Source organism: Epinephelus moara, chromosome 22, assembly GCF_006386435.1.
Source record: "Epinephelus moara isolate mb chromosome 22, YSFRI_EMoa_1.0, whole genome shotgun sequence".
In the NCBI taxonomy this organism is placed as follows: Eukaryota; Metazoa; Chordata; class Actinopteri; order Perciformes; family Serranidae; genus Epinephelus; species Epinephelus moara.
The window spans coordinates 28,567,128-28,590,041 of record NC_065527.1 but is presented as its reverse complement, the minus strand read 5'-3'; the positions used below and the strand labels follow the sequence as shown (position 1 = coordinate 28,590,041).

General features: G+C 40.1%; 1 protein-coding gene across 1 annotated transcript in view; it reads right to left on the bottom strand.

Annotated features, from left to right (window-relative positions):
- Positions 1-18,837: 18,837 nt before the first annotated feature.
- The window catches only part of LOC126383991 (voltage-dependent calcium channel gamma-4 subunit-like), a 30,260-nt gene continuing 26,183 nt past the window's right edge, over positions 18,838-22,914 (bottom strand). Inside the window, exons 5-6 of the mRNA XM_050034783.1 lie at positions 20,658-20,798; positions 18,838-20,245 (exon numbers count right to left, since the gene is read on the bottom strand). Coding sequence (XP_049890740.1) covers positions 19,386-20,245; positions 20,658-20,798 — 1,001 coding nt within the window. The 3' untranslated portion in view covers positions 18,838-19,385. The remainder of the gene's footprint in view (positions 20,246-20,657; positions 20,799-22,914) is intronic.

Sequence of the window (22,914 nt, the reverse complement as noted above, 5' to 3'; positions counted from 1 at the left end):
TACCATCCTCTCTCAGGTTTCATTTCTCGCTTCTATTCTGCACTCTCCACACGTTCTCAGCTTACAGTCGCTGCCTCCTCGATAGCTGTTTTTATGGACCCACTTTACACCTCTGTGATAAAAATGACTGGGCTAACTGGCTACACATTTGATAGTTCCTCTTTGGGTGTCTGCTAAAATGTCATCAATTTTAAATTAAAAAAAAAACTTACATGATAATTATAATACATGATAAAGTACAATAAAATACTTGAAGTCTCAACAATTAGTCATCATTTAGAACAGTTTGCATAATATGTGAATGAAATATCCACAAATCTCTGCTGAACTCCTGAAAAGTCCGATAGCAGTTTTGACAGATGCTCATATTCAAGCTCTACATGAACTCTTTGGTGAACATCTCTAGAGCCTGAGTCCCCTTTCAGCCCATGTAACATAATGGCTGTTGTGCAGGTTTTTATAACAGCAAGGGCAGGAAGCCAAATTAAATGGACTGCAGGTGGCAAATTAGGTTGCAGATGTGCAATTAATCCTTAACAGATGATATGATAGTGGAGATACTGTGTTAAACTTGAATCTTTTTATAGCTTTTAAGTTTTGGCAAAAACAGCATGGTGCATTTCCATTTAGATGTAGCCACTATGACCCATGTAAACAGCCCAGTCGCTGGAAGAAAATGTTGGCATTGTACCTACTGGAGGGGTCGTGGGACTTTACACATCCAGTCTTCATGTGCTTTGTGGACTTGAAGAAGGCTCCCCTACGGGGAATCTTGTAGGGGTAATGCTGGTGCACAGGTCACTGGTTTCACCGCTAAGAGCCATCCGGTCCTTGTGTAACCAAAGTAAGTCGAACACGTTCTGGGTGGGTGTTGGCCTCCGCCAGGGTTGTCCCTTTTCATCAAGGTTTGGTGACCTAAGAATTCCATCTCTGTTTTTCGCAGATGATGTGGTTCTGTTCCACGGCATCTGCAGTGGTGCGGGCGCTGTGCCGGACTGTCCTGGTAAAGAGACTGTTTGACTGTGAATCAGTCAAGTTGCATTTACAGTTTACATCCATTTCCAGACTGATATGTAGCCATGTCGGCTGACAATGCTCCAAACATGGGTGTTTCTGCAAAGAAGCTACAAATTCTAAAACATAGATCCTTCACACACATCTTCAACCTGACAGCACAGGAGATCTATACAAACAGCGTTTCAGAGTTTCAAGGTCATCACCCAGTATTTGACCAAATGTCTCTCCTTCTGTTCCTGAGATATGGCATTGAGTAATGGCCAAAAAGTGCAGAACCTTTTGGGTATTAAGTGTCATCACTTCATTTGTTCCTATTAGACATTTGTGTGACATGATGTCATAATTAGCATATGAATTCTTGAGTCATGGCCAAAACATGTATTTTGAGGTCACAATGACCTTTCACCTTTGCTTTTCACCTTTGACCACAAAATCTGATCAGTTCAGATCTCCAGGTGGACGTTTGTGCCAAATTCCATAAAGGCATTCTTAAAATATTGCTTCCACGTGAGTAGGACAGACATACTTTCGTACTGACAACTCGCAAACATAATGCCTTCCATGGCTGTTGGCAGCATAGATTAAAAAAAAAAAAAAAATCAACAACTGTCATTAGTCCATTACATTGGTCATACTCTCTGCACATAAATATCATACTAAATTCAAACTTTCCTCATATTAACCTTGTTTTGAACATGAGATCTGTATCATGATTACCTTTTGAAGGACAGTGAACTGTGAAGAGCAGCAGGAAATGAGAGGAGGGAAAGAGGCCTACGTCTTACAACAAAGGTCCCAGCTAAATTTGAACTCAGGATGTCGCAGTTGCATGTTACATGCTGTTATACGATACAGTGCATACTTTGACTGCCAGACCACCAGCATGGGCCTTTATACAAGTCACGACCACTCAGGTCACAATCATGATCTTTCTGACAGCAACTCAAATAACCATAAAAAGTAGATTATAGGTATGTGGTAATATCATTTCAGTTACTTTTAAATCAAGCATTTCACAGACTTTAATCAACTTCTGGAATATTTGCATGATGCTGAAGATCACTGAGGTAGATATATGAGTTACAAACAATGGTAAGAACGTTAAGTGCTTTGATTGGTCTCAGTCATGGTTTCTGCTCATCTTCCGCCCCCCCCTCTCCCTCCAGTAACATAACTACTGGTTCGGTTCTTGTTATCCTGCTCACAGCACATCTCAGTCAACACGCTGACCTCCTTCCAGGCTCACGTCTCTCTGAAGCGTCTCCCATGCTGTTGGCTGCGACCTCCTAGCTAAATATAGACCGTGGCCAATAGGACTGATGTGGCAGTCGAAACACAAACCTGGAGACAAGCTGTGCACACAAGCATGCTCTCAGATACACATGTGTCCGCTTACGTTGGTTCACACACAGGATCTCTTCCTTGTGTGTGTGGGAACTCAAAAAATATAATGATACACACTTAAGCGTTCACAGTGTGAGCACAGTCTGAACCCTCAACGTCATACATTCCCAGCGTCATCCAATCCACTTCACTGCACTGCAGAGAATCAAATTATCCTCCTGAAATTAATATGAGAAGTCGTGAAGTGAAAAGAGCACAGATAGTAAGTTGTTAAAGCCACAGCTTTTCTTTTTGAGTCAGCAAAATGTGCCCCCCCTCCAGCCCCAGTGTTGGGTAGGCTTTTACTCACAGCACCTGTCACTCATGTTGATGTGCTGACTGAGGATCTCAAATCAGATGCTGCTAGTTTGCTTAGTTTGCTAAAGCCTAACAAACTTGATTATATCCCAGTGGTCTATCAGTTAACAGTTGATCTCTGTCAGCCATTTGATACAAGCCATTGATCTCACTGTCTGTGTTTTTGTTGTCAGTTTGACCTCCTTACACTGGCCTTGACCTATGTGGCCACATACCATCTCACATGCACCTAAGATGACAATGACCAATAACCTCTTAATATGTCTCAACATCATGTACACGTAATAATGTAGGAGATATGTTATGTTTCAACAACGCTGTGGTTAATGTGTGGTTGGGTTTTGACTTAAAATACTAAAATGTGGATCCTTCACACACATCTTCGGTTTGGTTTTGGTGGCACTTCCCCAGCTGGAAACGTAGCTGATGTCTCTGTCAAAACCAAACAATTTTTATGGCACTATCCCAGCTGGAAATGCAGTAATGGGTCCTTAAAAAACGATTGGTGTTGTTCTTTGTTGGTCTCGATCTCTCCATTTCACCTAGCTGGCATATAATCCACCATCCCCTCCACCTCTCGATGACTGCGAGCTCATATACTACATCACTACAAAAACATTGATATACATTGATGTGTATGAAATGTACAAATGTAACATATCCGTGGTTTGCAGAAACATACAATGGCAACATTTTCTTCTGGTGACTGGGCTGAGGAAAACAAAGGATTAGAGTGCTATAACATGTGACATGATTTTGCCTACTTTCCACACTGTGGGTAGACTGAACATAAGACGAAAAAGGACTTTAAATGCTCACCACTGGAGAAAAAAAAAATCACATGGTTTATTTTTGATGGTGACGACACAACAAGAAAAAACACACACACACACACACAAAAATATAAGAAATAATATAAACTACATATTCACACAAAAATTGCATTTGTGTATCTGGTCTGAGGCACCTCTGTTTGCAAGGTATGAAAAATTTAGGTAAGAAAAAACTGATGATTCTCAGATTTGTGTGTAAAACTTTCCCTTTAAGCACAGGGCCAATGTTTTTGGACAGAAGAACAAGAAACATAAGGTGAATTTGCATCCACTTTTTAATTATTTATTTTTTTTAATTAATTTATTTATTTGCACATTTACAATTTGCCTAAGTGGAAATCTCAAAATATCATGAAAAAGGTGTTATGCTTCGGGTCAGTTGAAAAGTGTCATATCATACTATCATTGCATAAAGGACACTTCAAACTCTGATTAACTTTGGACACTCTCATGCACACAGGGCTGTTACCAGAACTCTTCCAAGAGGACATAACTCTTATAGTAGTTGTTCTGAACTCACCCATTGGTTTCCTTCATTTGAGGTTTGACTGGCGATCTTTTAATAATGTCATCTTGTTGCGCCACCTTCTGCAGTGGCATCTGACTGGAAAATTAGCGCCACCCACTGCTTATCTCGATGAACCAGTATTAGCATAACAGTAGTGAATATAAAAGCCCATACATTTTCTTTTACTGATTTTCTAAAAAAACATTCTTAAAATCTGTGCTGTGTTTGGATGGAAACCTAACTATGTGCAGACCCTGTCAAAAAAATAACTTCATGTGTCATGTAAGTCTGCATTTTTCTGGACTGATGCAACTGCATTTTGAGCACAGATTTTTGGGATGATGGAGGATATGAACTCTGTCTCTGAGCTCTGTAACCTCTCTCATGTTCAAGGTGCTGAATGCCAGATCTCTGCTACAGCTGCTGACAGACATTCAACCATCCATGACCTCTGCACAGTAACACTGTTTAAAAATGATAACTTTTAAGCTTTCAAAATTCAGCGTTAACCTTAGTTTGCTCAATACAGTTTGCCTGTTTAATACTCTAATGCTGCACACTGTGTGCACAGTCAGATGTGGATTTGAGCTGCACCCCCAAAAGTCATTCACTTAAAACGTTATCCAATCCACTGGAAAGAAAATACACTCCTCCAATAAATATGAGAACTCGACAAGTGAAGAGTGTACTCGACGAAAACTGATATTAAGCTTTTAAATATTTGCAGCTCTGTTGGCTTAAACCCAGAACAGAAGTGTGTGGGAGAAGTTAGCTGGACATTCTTGACTGGTCTCAGACGGATATTCAAACTGTCCAACTCAAACAGAGCAGCGTCCAGCTCCAACACACTGCACATGTCTGCAGTATCACAGACACACACATTAAATCAAGATCCCCAGAATGTCACACACGTCTAGACAGCCATGGTAAATTTAAAGTGAAATGAGTAATGACCTAAAAAAAGACTTAATTGCACCTTTTAAAGCTCATCTACAAATACAGCTCCATGTGTGAGTGAATATCAGATGTCTTTATATAAAGATACACACAGACATGGCAGGGCTCCAACCACAGACCTACAGCAGAGAACAAAAGTCATACAGTACACTGACACGGGTCATGATATGTTGGAGGGATAAACTGGTCAGATTTTTAAAGATCCTGATCTTTAGTACAGATAAAGATTTGCAATATTAATTATCATTCAAACTTTCAGCAGTTGGGATTCAATTATTCAGCATGATTTATGTCACTTCTGTGAATCTTCATGTAGTTTTAGGTGAGTATAAGGTGAGTCTCCATGCTACATGAATGAATTCAAACTTCTACTGACGTTCTGCAGTCTTTGATTTCATAGAAGCTTACCATAAACCCGGCCACTGCATGCTGACCCTGACCCAATGTGTATGAAGAGAATTTTGTAAATTTATGTGATAAATGATATACACACAAATGCAGGTGTGGAAAAATCTGTATCTCTAAAATCTTTCAAACATCTTCATGTGCTTTCCTGTTATGCATTATGTTTGATTTCCCTCTTCAAAATGGCTGTCCAAAACAACAAACAAAAAAAAACATCCATCTCCCAATAAAGAGATTATAAATTAATTATTATAAAATAAGTGCATATAAAGAAATTAAAAAGAAAAATTAAATTATAATAAAATAAAATTGCCCATCCAACAGTCCAGTCCAGTTGTGGTTCATGTGATGTGTGTGAGGTATTCAGGAGGAGTCTTATTGCCGTGGGGACAAAGGATCTCCTAAAACATCCTGTTCTGCAATGCAGTGAGATGAGCCAACTGCTGCAGCTGCTCCTCTGTTGCTCCAGGAGACTGTGGAGAGGGTGTCTGCTATTGTCGCTATATTACAGTAACATGCTCATCATCCTCATCTGGGTCTTGACCTGACAGCAGTTCATCATTGTAACAAACTTGTGCAGTATTGAGGCTGGTTGGATGTACTACCAAATTCAGGGGAACAACACTAGAGATGTCTCATGGTAATGAAATGAACATTCACGGCCAGCAGCTATGGTGGACATTCCTGCTGTCAGCCTGCCAATGGCATCTGTCTCCAAACTTGTGACATCTGTGGCATTGTGTTGTGTGATCAAACTGCACATGTCAGAGTGGCCTTTAATTGTGACCGTCCAAAGGCACACCTGTGTAGTATTGATGGTGGTTAATCAGCATCTTGATATGCCACGCCTGCCAGGTGGATGGATTATCTTGGAAAAGGAGAGGCACTCACTTACATCTCAATTTTAACAAATTTGAGACCAAAACTGGAGACAAATTTATTGAGTGCATGAGTGCCCCACCACCACAACAATTTTAAATTGCACTACTGTGGACAGATGTTCAAGAACTGCCTGCACTGTACATTGTCCTTTTCATGGCACCTTATTTATCATATTTTAGACTTATCTTGTTTCAATGTGTGGGTATGAATGTGTGTGTTGAGTGAATGGAACAGTTTTTTCTTTTATCAGAGACAGCAAATCTCGTTGTATGCAAACATGCAATGACAATAAAGGCATTCATTCAAAAAAGTCTTAGATCTTTAACTTAAACCTGAGAAAAATGGTAACAAAAACAAAAGTGTTGTGTTAAAATGTTTGGCCAGTGTAGGTTGTGTATGGACTCATACACATTGGGATCCTTTGGGTAACAGTTGCATTTGCTATTTATCAAAAATCAGACATCCACGTGTGAGTGTTTGACTTTTAAACTTAATACATGCAATATCGAATTACACCTTTGTTGAGAAATTGATCAGTGTTACAATGAAAGCCTCCAGGACACCTTTTACTTTGATTGATTCTGGTGTGGCACTTAGATCAGGTTCCACTTATGAATGAACATATCCTGACTGTGATTTTGTTTGTTTAAATGGAAATTTTAAATGTCACATAAAGTTTTAATGCAGGAGTTAAAAAAAAAAAAAAAACATGCAATAAACAAGAAATACTTAGTGGAATTCATCATCTAGATGTCATATCCTAGTAGAAATACCTGTAAGATACCTTTATGGTTAATGTTGTAATCATTTGAAACAGAAATAAAAGTATGAACCCTGTCTATGAAGTTCAATGTGTGTTTTCCTGCGAGACAGTGTTGCTCAGACAGCCCAGGTTTCCTGTCGTGGGATCTCCCTCTCTGAGAGTGAAGAAGGATTTGAGGACAAGAGGAAATGAGAGTGTAATCTTGAGTGACAGACCTCCCCACCGGCATACGGACGTCTGTCAGCAAGCCCGGAGCCGTTATCAGCTACTGCAGGCATGCGCTCTTTACCACCAAAGAGCCCTGGGAGGAGAGACAGCCGGACAGCGAGCATCAGACTGAATGAAGAGAGGAAATTAAAATGCAGAATGTCTTCACAGGTGGTTGAGTCATGAAAGCTGACACAAGGCGGCAGCCATTATCGTATCGCACTGCATGTATGACAATCGGCTGCTAGCGTCAGACATAATAATACAGCAGAGCCTCTTGCACCAGGGAAGACCCCAGGGTAAACATCGGTCTGCTGTGAAGGGTTACAGTATATTGGGCTTTCATTAAATGCCATAATGGCAATATGATGGATTACTGTGTGGGGATATATTTTCTTTATTTTGAACATCCATCCATTTATTCCATGTCTAAGTCATATGCCATGGATTATGAAAAGTCCACAATGGTGTCCACTAATCCTTCAAAGGTGCCTTACCCAGTGAATACACCATGAAAGAATCATTTATTTATTTTCTCTGCCAGGTTTGCTTCCTCGTGTCATGCTCATTTGTTTTTCTTTCCCTCTGTCAGCCTGCTCATAGTCTTTACATTGAGATGATTTCTCACAAATTAAAAACGTGACGTTTGCATATTTAGCAATGTCCCTTTTGCTTTGATGAGTCAAAATCAGGTTGTATTTCTGTCGTTGCATTTATGCTCAGTAAAGTCTGGACACTGTCAGTTCATTTGTCTGTGTTGTCTTTTTTTCATAAGCTGTTGTTTGTGTTTTCCATTGTTTACACTGCTAACTGATTTTTTTTTTTAAAAATGTGGTTGCCAGTACTGCATTGGCTCATGTTCAGCCAGTCGACAAACACTCAGAGGTAGGACCAAGTCATTGTTTTGGAAGTCACAAGTAAGTCTAAAGTCTTCACTCACATCCCAATTCAAGTCCCAAGTCAAGGCAGACTAATCCCAAGTCAAGTCCCAAGTTCTAAACTTTGAGTTTCAAGTCCTTAACAAGTCTTAACGCACTCTTCACCCAATGTCATGCCACAGAGTGCTAACATATATAAAATGTACATTAATTTTGCATGTTTCTGTCCTGTCTTGTATTCAGCTCATCTCCAACTGGAAAAATGTCCATAAATGTATCTTCCCAAATGGCTTGGTGGAAGTTATCGAGTTCTTAAGTCAAAAGGCTAAGTCCAAGTCCTTATTTCCAGGTTGCAAAATAATGATGCTTTGTCAGGCCAGGCTTTCAGTTTACTCCAATGTAAACCCATACATGGCAATATTTGATGCTCAAAGCAAATAAGAAAGTATAAAGACTTGGATGGGTCAGACAAACAGACTTTCACCCATGGACACTGCTGTTCACGTTCCGTGTGAAACCAAAAGCTAGTGCTGTTTTAATTTAACATTACGTAACTTATTTCTGTCTGTCACATACTAACTTCACTCATCACAGATTTAATTTGCATTATGTACTTATTTGGTTTTTAGCCATTTATCGACTTCAATCTCATCATGCAGCTCATAATGGCCACTATTTCACTATCACTGACACTGATGGTGTTACACTTGATTCTGAAATCTGTCAGAATCTGTGACCCAGCCCCTGAACTCATAATCCTAACCACTCAACAACTCACAAAACCCAGTAATTTATTACTGGAGTCTGGTACTGGGTCACAGAATCTGAGGGGTCACAGATTCCTGTGTCACACCTGTTGGCAGCGGTAGATAGAAGCCCATCATCTAAAAGCAGCATGTGCCAAAGTTTTCTTTGTGTGTGTTGTTACCTAAGAAGTGTATTTGTCAGCAGTGAACATTATTGTTTATTTTGTTTGTGTTGCATTAAGATGATGACCATTATTTTTGCATCTCTTCTGTGTGAGCTGTGCAGTGGCCGTAACTCGTTTGAAGGTAATTACTTTTTTTATATATTATAAACATATACATATCCACACAGCTAAATGTGACAGATAATCTGTGAGAAAAAAATCTTACTCCTGTACCTACTCTATTGACTTTGATATTTCTAATAGCCTTGCTGCACGTGAATGAAAACAACCAAACTGTCAAACTAGGCAGCACTGATCATATATGAATTCACATTCTGTTACTGCGTTGCTTATTTCTCACCTGAAACGTTTTCAGAGACATGTTTTACTGTTAAGATGTAAAATCAAAAAGTTTTTGCATCACCCACCAGCCAGACCAAGTTTCTCATTTTACAGCAAAACATTAAGGTATATGTGTATAATTCACTGTGATCCACCATGTCAGAACTAAAGTGTTTGTCTTTTATTGCATGACTGGTGCCAACAGAAGAAGGTCCTCATTTATGGAGCAGTGTATTCTGTGCCATTTATCTGGACTGTGGAGAAGGTAGACTGCCCTGACACACAGCCTTAGTTCTCAGATGGGTTGTGATGATAGAACCAGAAAACCACTTTAAGTTCAGCTCCCTCTAATGGAAAAGACTGTTTGTATATTATTCTCTGTCCTTCGTATTCAGAGGTTCAATTTCTTACTTTTAATTTCTGCTGTTGTTAGACATGTGATGGTAGTCAGACAGTAGAAGTTTAAACACTTTAGAAGTACGTATTAGACACACCAACTCTGTAGTGTGTACTGAAGATTTGACAGATTTCAAAACAGTTAGGTTTAGTAATTTATATTGCATGTCCTTGTATATATTTTTTATATTTGATGGAGACTTCCAAAATTCATTAGTCATTATAAGTGAAATATGTTTTTAATATGCCCTTTTAATGTTATATTATTATTATGTTATCTTTTAAATAAACCTACAGTGACTTTACAATACTGAGTGCATTTTCCATTGACTACAGAACACTCTCTGGGTAAAAGAAACCACCTTTTTTGGTTTGATATTGACCAACAGCAACGTAAATATGACAACAGGCTCGTTGGAGATGAACTGCGCCTCACCTGAAAAGTAGATGAGAGCAGGTGGCCGCAGCGGGGGGCAGTGACAAAAAGCTGCGGTGAAGTCGGACAGTTTCCCGACAGTTTCCAGCAGCCTTCAGTCCGTACAGGAAGTCACAGACTCACTAACATCCTGTCTGGAATGATGTCAATTCATTAAAAAAGTGATCAGACCCATATATCAGTTTGTTTTCAGTCTCCAGTTGTTTTAATTATGATAGATTAATTTATTAAAATCATCAAATCAAGTGAGAGCCAGGCGGTGCAGTCAGTGGAGAGCAACTGCAGAGCCTGGCTCTAAAAACTGCGGCCGCCTCGCTCTCGCGGTTTTATCGCCGTCCACTTTTGTAATACGTCAGAGCAAGTCGGGATGAAGTCAGACACAAAACTAACCAGCATGCATTGTGCGCTGATCGCCGGTGATCAAATCTGCGCAGGCCTGGCTCATCTCGAACAAACCTATTGTTACTGGGCCAAAATAACCACATCTTGGTATGGCTGAACAACCTAATAGAGATAATACAAAAAATACTTAAACTGGGTCAAAATAACCCAAGGTACAGGTGCTAGGTTACTTAGACCCAGTACTGGGTCCTAACCCAGCGCTCTGGGTATGATTGGTGACCCAGTGGTTTTATACCCAAGGGTACTTGGTTATTTTGGTCGGTGCTAGTTTGACCCAGTACTGGGTTCCTCGTTTGACCCAAATTGGGTCAAAATTCACCCAGTATTTTTATGTGTGGAACTATGAAAAACTCTCCGGTCCAAAACCACCTATGCTGTGAGGTGACGAACAACACTGAGCCTTAATGGTTTGACAGTATCATAATGTTTTATCCTACGTTTACTCCTTAGTCCAAGACAGTAATATTTCCCTCACCTCAGATGTTATGGTTAATCTGGACACAACAAGTGGCTTCCAGAATTTAATTACCTTTAACAGTTTCTCAAACCAGCTTTTTAATGAGGGCACAGCTAATGGTTACTACCCCTAGCCTTAACCCTTACCACGTGCTTAACAGTACAGTTTAGCCTCAGCCACCTTCATTCTTCTTTTAATTACCTTGTATTACACTGAAGGGACTCTGAATCAGAATTGCTGAGTCGACAAAGCCCCAAGACTCACGAGTAGAGATTAAATCTCTGACGCACTAATTCTTCTCAAAATAGCTTTACCAGTCAGAAACCACTGATGTTGCACCCGGTGCTGATGATCTACACCTTTATGACATTATGTTCACTTATTAGTATCTGAACTAGGACTCTGTATAAAGAAATATTCTGTTTCAGCTCAGTAGTGAAACACAGTGGCTGCACTGAGCAGAATAAGTAGGTGTGCATAAGAAAATGACAGTAAGTGCAGTCAGAAATATTAGAGTTTTTGTGTCTTTGCATGGTTACTGAGATTATGCAAGAATGCAGAGACAACCATTCTCTTTGTCAAAGCAGCCAGCGCAGAGCTGCTGTGCCTGTTCCTGCTGCACAGAGACATGGAGACGGCACTGTAGCGTCAGGAGGATTCCAGACAGAGAGGCCAACTAATTAAAACTTTGACACCAAATCATATTCCTCGCTGCTTCAACCAGACACATCTCTGTCTCCACTGTGCTCCGCCAGCAAATCTATTGTCAGCGGGATTAAAAATTGTCACATTTCCCCTGGGCTGACAGTCCCTCCCTGTGTTTTTCCTCTGGAGAAGACGTCTCAGCATTATTAAGAGACCGCACAGTCTTAATTACTGCCTGACACAGTCTGCACTGTTTCCTTTTTTAGGTCCGATTTCTATCTAGAATAAGAGAGGCATTGGCTATTTGTTCAAATGCTTAAAATGACACCTATGTTTGTGTGTTTTTCAACTTCTTGCATTTGTGTGAATAATGTCTGTCAGTAGCAGTGGTAGAAGTGACACTGAATCATTTAACAAACACCAGATGCACCAAAAGGACAAAGGTACTGGTGCCTGGATGCGATGATCAAGATTGCAAATGTGATCAATTTTGAGCTTTTTGGAAGAGCTGAGCAGCACATTCTGATGCACTTATGAACATCAACCAGCTGTATCCCAACGGGTTTGACCAAATCTCATGACAATTCTTCCTCAACTTCTTGCTTGTCACTGTCGATGTGTAGTACAAGTACAAGTATGAGAGTGTTTCCCATAAACATACATTGTGAAAAGATGTTTGTCAATCAGTGACAGATATTCTTTGAGTGCCACTGTCCCCACGAAGAATTTTTTTCATTCAGTATGATAAGATTTCTTAAGTCTAGAAGAACTACACGATTTAATAATTTTAATCCCCATTCAAGGTAGCCGAGCGCTAAACCAGAATTTAGTCACTGGGCTAGCTTAAGTCTCTAGTGCACCTGCTTTATGGGCCCCACTTAGTGATGGCCAAATGAAGCCTTATGAAGCAATTTCTTTATTTTATGAGCCCACTAGATGGCGCTCTTGGTTTAAAGAGAGAGAGACTCAAAGAATGGCAATTCAGTGTGCTTTCAACTTTTTGTTGAAGAAAAAGCGCCATCTAGTGGGCTCATAAAATGAAGAAAAAGCTTCATGAGGCTTCATTTGGCCATCACTACCCACAGTGTGGCACATCCAGTTGATTTTATAGCAGGGAAATCAAGGTTTTTTGGCTTCATGTGCCACCGAGTAACTTTCATGATCATTGCTTAGGACACTCCATCCACCATCTCTTTCACCTTCCGATGACAAAGTCAGCTCATACTACATCACCTAGGAAACATTATAATAGATATGCAAATTGCAAAGTAACATATTCATGGTCTGCATAAAGGTACAATACCAGCATTTCTTTCTGGTGACTGGGCTGGTTTTTTTTTTACTGTACTGTGCATGTAATCTTGGGCACATACAAAAGAGATCACAGAAATTACAATAATGACCTTCTTAGCCACAGACATTATTCCACCTCTATACATTCTTAGCTATGAAAATGATCTTTTTCTAATTCTAATATTCCTCTTAAGACCTCCCCAATTTCTGATGAGGTGGACATGATAACCCTTAATACACGTTAACATTATTACAGGCAGTGGCAGTTGGTATGCAATACAATTTAAGCTTTAAGGCCTTGACTCCTTCTATTCTGGCTCCCAATAACACAACAAGGCAACATTTTAAGACTCCTATGTAGCCTACAGCCCTGTGGTGGAGAGTTGTGTTTTGCCTCCAGCTAATTAAATGACATCATTGTGACATCAGCCCTAAAAGGGTCTATTGGGACTTTTGGAGCCAGCCTCAAGTGGCCATAAGAGGAACTGCAGTTTTTGCAGTTGTTGGTGCATCGACACAATACTCAATAATTCACATGACACAACCCAATTTTCATATAGAACTTTAATGAATATATCTATATATTTATATATTTATGTATATATACCTTTTTTTTGTCTTTTCCAGCGAGGATAAGTATATTGTATTGCTTCCCCTTTTCCTTATTGTCCTTTACATGTATTGGTCTGCTGAGTGGAAATATACCAGAAGAGTTTCAGGTCTGACTCCTGTCAGTAGCCAAAGTGTTGGGAAAAGGAGCTGGTGACTCACGCTGGCTTTAAAATGGCTTTTACATCAGGATATGAACTAAAAATGAAGGAACAAAACGCCCGCTGTCGACCACGTTCTCACAAACACTTTATAAAAGTTAAAATATAAGTTTAAGACAAGTGTCAGTGTTCATTTAGTGATTTTATAACAATTCACATAATTTATATTTCTTGTACCTATTGTTTACAATGTTTAAACCACTGACAAAACCAACACAGACCACATTTAGCCCACTCTCCCAGCACTCAGGCTACTGACAATACATCACAGGCAGGCGTAAAGCCATTATAGCCCAAAGTTACAGGTGTAGGAAACAATATAACACTAAGAATATCTATACATACCACCACGAAAATAAATAGATTAATATAAATTCTATCGGCAACAGTAATACACTAGTCGGAACATTAAAAAACACTGATTATTAGGCTACGTTGGTAATGTTTAGAAGAAAAAAAAATCAATAGCCTGCAAGGAACTGAAGACAAAATGAAAAGAGACTGGAAAAAAAAAATCAAAAAATTTAAATATGTATGTATATAAAATAAATATATAGCCCCCTGATTTTATATACCTATATAAATGTATAAAATCAGGGGGCAACAACAGTGAAAAAAAAATTTGAAAAAAAGGAAACTGACAAATTAACAAACAGAAATGGAGAAGATTAAAAAAATAGCAGTTGGGAAAGAGAAAAATATTTAAATAAATTAATCAGTTCGAGAAAAAAAGAAAAGGTTCTAAAAAAAGAGAAGAGAATAATTATTCAAACATAAAAAATGAAAAACAGCACAAAAATAACATTCACAGTAAAAATAATGTACACAACATTTTGAGTGAGCAACCAAGATGGAGGAAATAAAGTGACCAACACTATCAATATGCCCATGAGCAAGGCACGTAGCCCCCATTTATTCCAGGGAAGCTGCTCAGTAACCAGTCGCAAACTGGTTTTACTGGGTAGGTGCCAGTGTAAATGTGTGAGTAAAGGTGGGGCAGGGTGTTGCTGAAAAAGAGCATGCACGCTCAGTCAACTCTCCCTGTACAAACAAATGTAATGAAATCATGAAAACGATCTAGAGATGAATTTACACATTACACACCCTCTTTTGTTTGTGCACATGCTTTCCACGTGACACCACTGACGTTAGTGTACATAAGCAAGAGAAAGAAAATTTAAAAGTCCTTGAAATGAATATAAAAAAATTACAAAAAGAAAAAGATTTCAAAGTGTATAAATACCCTGCAATAACCATTACGATCATAGAAACACCAGCAACATGATATTAATACTCAAGGAGTTACAATCTCATGTAACCTAGAGATGATAATCAGTCACTCAGAATGAAAAGACAACCCAAAGATTACCATTTACAGACATTATGTGCTTTTGTTGACGTCAATGGATCGATAATATACTCAATAATACATTTATTATTCTAGTTTGTGAAATAGTATATAGTTATAGCTAAAAGAGAGATGGAGGGAAGGGGAACCGAAGCTAGCTGCTGTGCTCTTTTCTCTTTCCCTCCTCCTCCGACTTGTCGTCAACCAGGGTTGGGTTGAATTCATTTTGCAATCGAAGCTGATCCAGGAGTGCATTTAAAGTTCAGCAATAGTCAGATTTTGGACATGTGAGTGGTTTCAGTCCAAAATGTTACAAAGTACATCCATTACACAATTTCTTTTATGTCCTTGAAATCTTGGCCTCAAAAATGTTACAGCACTGGAGATATGATTGTTAGAAATTCTAATGATATAATTCACAACTTATGATGTGCTTTACTTTTGTGGTACATTTTAAGACTAAGTCTGGAACTTTATTTGTTAAAATTGTTGATATCTCATATTGGAGTAACACGATTAAAATGTTTAACTTTTGATCTAAGTTCTATTTAAAACTTCACCCCCTGAGTGTAAACTGAATTGACCCCCACCCTGTTGCCTGTGGTTGCAGCCCTTTGCAGGAACACTCAACGTATGCTGCCTTGTAGCCTCCGGTATCAGAACATCTTCATCAACAGTCATAAAATCCCTGGAATCAATTTTGGCAATTAAACATCACATAAGAGTACAAAAAAAGTCCATCTTTTCAAGTGCTTCCATTGACTTTGAAGGTGCATTTAACTACATTTTTACTGTCTGATGACACAAAATGACCATAATTCATCAGCAGCAATTGTAAAGTGCGGTCTATCAATACCAGTGAAACCATTTTCCCAAAGGAAAGTTTAACTATTGGCATTTTTACCTGCTTGCAAATGAGGGTTAGTGCAATTTACGAGTGACTGGCTTCGCAGCAAATGTAGTTTTCAAGCTTGCAATATTATTTGTTAACTGTTTGCAAGGCATTTCTGTTGAAGCTGTGCTCTAATTAGAACTGTTAAGGACCAGCTACACCAAGCCGACATCAATTAACTAGTAGCGATAAAGTCCAACTGTTGCGTCACCTCACATCGCATCACATGTGTCTTGGTTAAAAAGTTGCACTTGAACACACCGCAAAGACTACAGCCAATGGCCAGCTTGCATTTTTGTTCTGCACTTGTGTGAGAGAAAATAACTCCACACCAAAAGGTGGCGGTAGTGTGTATCTGTCATTTGAAAAAGGAAACCGGGATACAGACAGGATGGATTTAAGATGCTAGTTAGCCAGTTAGCCCATTAACAACGCAATTTAGTGTTGAAAGAACAACGGGTATTTACCGTACGCTACCGAACAATAACACAAACAAGCATGAACTGTTACTGCTAAATAAATTAATGGCTAAAAACATGATCTAAGCTCATAAAACACGTTTGTTTTGGTCTCACACCCTCTTGACTTTAGCTATTGTTTTGCTGTTTCTCTTCTCATTCACTGAGCTGAACTATCAAGTGATTTCTCTCATCGATTATCTCTGCCATCTTTGATGCCGACTCAACATGCTGACTCACTCAAAAAAAAGTCATCAGGGGCTGACTACTGCCAAAGGTTTGGGGCACACTGACAAAACTAGGGCGACAGACACTCACCAACCACCCAACATTGACTGGGGCCCTTCATCTAAAATTTAAACAGTAGCCACTCTCATATTCGTGTCCATTACAGGCCACTGTAAATGTTTCAAAAACCTCTTAATGTTGCTATTTTTTGCACAAGAGGGGAGGTTTACTCAGGGCCAAAACTGGAATTGAAACAGGAAATATGGGACATTATCTTGAAACAAGAGGAGCAGTCTTTTTCCATTTGGCCAGAACTCAGCAAATATCTCACACGTTAGAACAAAGACTCAAGGAATTTAAAGTCAGATGAAGTTACTTGTTTAGATGGACATTTGTTGCAGTATTTGACCAGACTGTGACAACTGGCAGTGGTGTAACGGAGGCGTACAGAGTGAAGCTTGAAGTCTATGGCTGTGCCTTTCTCTAGGAGTGTGGAGAATGCCCACCTGTCACTGTTATTACCTTTGACACACAATGAAAAATAAATAGGCTCACAGTGTGTCAGCCTCATCTGGTGTGTGTGTGTGTGTGTGTGTGTCAGTAGGATAGATATGGCTGAGGTCACTCTCTTGGGACCAGAGGTTAAGTAGCTACTGTTGACCTTGAATTGGCAGTCAACTCATCACTGAGCAGCTTGTTACTTGGCTGAATGTACCCGTCTGTGGCTCTCTGTTCTTCTTAAAACAGAGAATTGTAGTTACACCATCTGGCCACTTTATTAATCATATTACTTATGATGCTTTAAAGTGTTTTTGAATACCAGAAAGGACTGGTGTGGTGGTTTGCAGGTGAAAAGATGCCTCAGTGCTTAAGTTCAAACTTCATGTGAAGATGTGTGAAAATGTTCACTTTTTAACCAGATTCAGTTAGAAGAATAAAGAAGTCTTGTGACTTACAAATCACAAAATCAAAACATATTAAAGGAATAGTTCACCCTCAAATGACCATTTGTATTTTGAATTACTGACCCTGTGTCACAACAAATTCATGAATATAACTTTTTTTTCTCGCATGCCTCCACAGTGAAAGAAAGAATCCAACAACTGAGAGAATTCTTGATGAATTGAAGTCATAGGGGTCCAGGTTTAACAACAGCAAAACAATATCAAAACATCCATGTACAAAGTCTCATGCTCCTCGTGGAGTATAATCCATGTCTCTTTTAACACTTTTGAAATCGAGGCAGTGTTAAACCAGCATCTCGAGTGTTTAGCAAGTTGAACTTACTGTTTTGTCAATTGGAGTCTGGCTTTGAGGAGAGCACAGATACATTTTACTTTTGGTTCAGTTCCCTGTTGGAAAGGGCTATCTGTTTGGGAAGTACTGAGTATATGAGTGGATGAATGAGACTTGTACCAGAGGGTTTAGGAGTCCTCTGCCAGAAAATTTTGTAACATCAAATTCTTAATTTCCTGCGTTCTGGTGAAGTTTCATTTTTTGAATTCATGCCCTTTCTGCAATTTATGATGTAAATGTCTTATTTTGTCAAAATAAAAGTCATCTGCTTTTTATCGAGGGGTACAAATGCACATGTCCTAAATATTAAGGGGGGCATGTTCCCCAGTCCCCTCTGAAATCTGCACCTATGCTCGTGTGGCATGTTTCACGTCAAGATAAACAGGGTTAGTAAAAGGTAGAAAGCAGTTTAGAGGCCAGTAAAGAACTTGGTGCTGGCTATTTTAAAATGATGTTTGAGCGCTGCTGGGACATGAACAGTATTTTGTGGTGGCTTGTCATTAGCTGGAGCTCATAAATACTGTGACTGCTGCAGAGTCATTTGTCCTGGGAGTGAAAAGCAAATATAAGCCAGATTTTAGTGTTAGTGGTTTTGTTTTGGCAAGTGGGAAAGAGGCTTTGGATTATACTTCACAAGTTGTGTCTGAGTTTGTAAACTGATGTTTTGATATAGTTTTGCTGTTGCTAAATCTGGACCCCTATGACTTAGATTCAACAGGGATGTTCTTCGTTTTTGGATTCTTTGTTTGCTGTGGAGAGATGCAGGGGAAAAAAAGTTTTCTTCACAAATTTAATGTAACACAGGGTGAGTAAATGATATACAAATGATCATTTAGGGGGTGAGGTATTCTTTTAACATTTTTCTTGTTAAAGTGAAGTTGTGGTTTAAACACCCACAGCAGCTGACAGAATGTAGAGGGGGAGAGTGAGTAACTACTGAGCTCTCCTGCCTCCTCAGCAAGGCACTTAACCCCCAACTACTGCACCAGGAGACTGGTTGTACTGGGAAGCCCCCAGTTGTGTGTGTAATTTTGTACAACAATGACAAAACCTTTTCTTTGTACTGAGGCCTCCACTGCACCACTGCTGTATAATTAACTTACAAACAAGGCTTTGACGCTAAAGTCATGACCATTTTAAGGCAGTTGTCATGAATTTGCACATCATATCAGGTGCTCTATGACTGTTAATGATACTGGTAAGTAATTATGGCAGCTAGATACCCCAGGCTCAAGGACAGAAACATTACCGCTGAAGTATCACCCACACATTTTCAGCCCTACTCTTCCTCTCTGTCAACTCAGATATCTCTAACATCTCTTTCATTTCTTTCATCTCTTTCTCTTATCCGAGGTTTAGTTTTAAACTGGCGTAGTTTTCCTGTTAAGTGTATCTGAGTTGCTATCCCTGTCCCTTTTGGCTGTCAGTCGGTCCAGGGTTCCCATGTTGCCCCTGTCCCTCTCCATGGTGGCTGTGGATATCGGAGCCGTCTGAGCCGTTGAGGCGGCTGATGTGGAGGTATTCAGCGGTGCTGCGTTCTGGGCGACAGCCGCTGCTGCTGCCAAGTTGGACTTGGAGTGAGATGGGAGTGTGCCACTGCTTATCACGGCTCCTCCTCCTCCTGATCCTGATCCTCCTCCTCCTCCACTGCCGCTGGAATCTTTAGGGAAGTAGTTGTGAAGCTGGTACAAGGTAGCGCGGTCCACAGTGCCGTAGAGAGGTGGGGCGCCTCCTCCCAGGCTCCCCAGCTTGGAGTCCCTCGACAGGGTGTACATGGAGATGTCACCACCTCCTCCACTTCCACCGCTGCTGGTGTGGTGTGGGTTGGGCAGAGTGGCCACAGAAAAGGGTGGGGCAGAGGGCGGCAGGCTGAAGGTCTTGGAGGTGCCGATGGGCGAGGTCTCCTGTGAGCGTGGCGGGTCGGTTGAGCGTGAGCTGGAACGAGAACGCCGTCTGAAGCGGTAGCTGGGCAGCCGCAGCATGGCGTGTGTGGTGCTCTTGAAGAGGTCGGTGCGTGAGCGGCAGCGCAGCTCCTTGTTCTTCTCTATGTAGATGTTGACAGCGAGGACACCCACCATCTCGGCCAGGATGAAGGACAGGCCGCCAAAGTAGAAGGACCAGCCGTAAGAGTAATGCCACTTCTTGTCCTCATCTTTCTTGGGGGAGATGTCGCTCAGTGCTGCCGAGATGTACACAATCACTCCAATGATGTTGCTGAGGCCTGAGGAAATATACAAGACTTCTACTGTAAGTGCTCCCCTGAGACACATTAACCTGCAGCTTCATTAAATTGTTTTCCTTGCAGGGATACTGGAACTGTTTCCTTTCAGTTACACAGAGAAGAAAATCAATCTGCAGATCATCCACAAGAGCTTCTTATTACACCTGTATTAGACTGATAGATCTAAAACATCAGAATGTCAAATAGCACAGTTTAATTTCATTTCTTGGTGGAATAAGACAGAGTGTGAGAACAAAGGCATGAACTAAAGGTAGTCTAACCAGAGCTGAAAACAAAATTCAAACCCATATTTGCTCTTAAATGTAAGAACACCCATGGGAAACTTTATCTCCAAGCTATAAGAGAAAGAACAGAGGCCTCTGTCAAAACCACGTCAAAACCGCAGTCTTACCTGCAGCTACAAATAGAATCCCTCCACCAAGAATGATGTTCCTTTTGCTCTTGTAGAAGCCGCTGGAAGCGACACACACTCCACCCAGCAGGAGCAGTATGGCGCTAAGGATGGGGAAGATGCTGGAGGCTCGCACCACACCTGCAGACGAGGACACCGACAGCAACAGATTATCATCATGTCCTGTTACGTCATTATCAACTCTCTCTAGACTTTGTTTATGTGTGATATGCCAGATTCTGTACTTTTTGTACATTTTTCAATACTATTAGTGAGCAGTTTTTTGAGATTCAGCACCATGTGAAGGTGCAAAGTTAACAGCCTTGTGACACTCTGCGGAGAGAAAGTGTTACCAAGATGTGTTGTAGCTGACACTATAACTTGGCTCTGTAACAGCAACTATCTATAAGTCTCCTACATAATATATAGGACATGATGTCTGGGGCTCCAGAGGACAACAAATTTTTAATAAACAGCCTGCATTACAAACTGAGTGTAGAATTTTAAAGACAAGGGGGTCTATGCAAGGAATGGAGGGTCTAATGAAAATTTGACATTAACAGGACCTATCTATGTTAATTTCCTGGCTCATACTTGTATTTTGAGTTTCTACAAGAATCCGTTTACATGCTTTTTTGGTCAAAAAATACTTAATTTTCCTCATGCGGTCTGTGCTGGAACACCTGTAGTCACAGTTCACAGTCTCAGTTTCAGCACCTGTCTCTTTAAGCCCCACTCATGGAAAAAACAAAACAAAACAAACAAACAAACAAAAAAAACAGCCTGCTCTGATTCGTCAGCGTTTCCGGATTCTTTGCATCTCTATACCATGATTGCAGCTGCCAAAATACTGTAACATGAAAAATCACTTCACAACGAAACATGCTCAAGCTGGAATATGATCAGCAATTGGGGAGAAATGAACCAACCAAGAGTACATGTTTCCCTGACATTAGCATGTAGCTAAATGTAGCAGTGTACTTGCTGCAGGAAAACGATCGTGTGGAGCAGCTCTTTCTCCCATTAAAAAAAGTAAATAAAAGCTTCTAAATCCAACTGGACATATTCCAGCGAGAACAGGACCCGAAACTAGGAAGAAATTTACAACATCAGCAAGCAGGATTATGTTTCTCTGATGTTAGCATGTAGCTATATGGAGCAGTGTACTTGCATCCAGGGAATGACTATAACAGTGTATAGCTGCACTTTTCCTTGTTAAAAATCAAAAATAAAAGCTTCTAAACACTACAGTATACTTTCCTGCAGAAATATGATCCCAAATTGGTGAGAAATTAACAATAGCAAAACTTGGCAACCAAGTTTACATTTACCTGACATTAGCATGTAGCTACAGCAGTGTACTTGCAGTCAGAGAATGACTGTGTATATCGATACTTCTACTGTTAAAAATCATGCCAACCGGACATACTCCAGCAGGAATATGATACAAAAATTGAGAGAAATTTACAACATTAGCAACCAAATTTACATGTTTCAGTGACTTTGGGATGTGGCTACATGTAGCAGTGTACTTGCTGCTAGGGAATGACTGTGGTACTTTCTCCTGTTAGAAGTAGTCAATAAAAGATTCTTTACACAATTGGACACATTGCAGTAGGAATATGTGCTGAAAATGGGGAGAAATTTATAACATCAGCAAACAAGATTACATGTAACCCTGACGTTAGCATGTAACAACATGTAGCAGTGTGCTTGCAGTTGATTGTATAGAGTGTAGGGATCCTTTTTAACATGACGAATCACCATTAATCTCCTAAACCAAAATCTTCACATGTATCTAAATGTGGAAGTGTACAGTATGTAATGTAAACTCTGGCAGTGTGCCTGGAGCAGATGCCCATAAAAAAATCTGTCACAAGCTGATGTAAACATGTAGCCAAAGTCAAGAAAAAAAATTGGAAATAGATTATTCACAATGGTCTGCAGCTTGAGGTCTTTGCTCACAGGGATTACTTTCATATACATTTACTTCATTATTTGAAACCTTGGCCACATCTAGTATGAACATCGGACATAAGGGGCCCTATTTAGATGGTCTAAAACACAAAGCGCCAGGCGTGCGGCGCATGGGCGTGTCCCAGTCACTTGCTAGTTAGACAGCGTGTTTTCAGACTGTGCGCCATGGTGGAGAGTCTAAAAGGGTTGGACTTACTCTGTGAATTAGTCATGGGTGTGTTTTGGGTGTATCATTCAATAAGCCAATCAGAGTGTCACCTCTCATTCCCTTTAAGAGAGG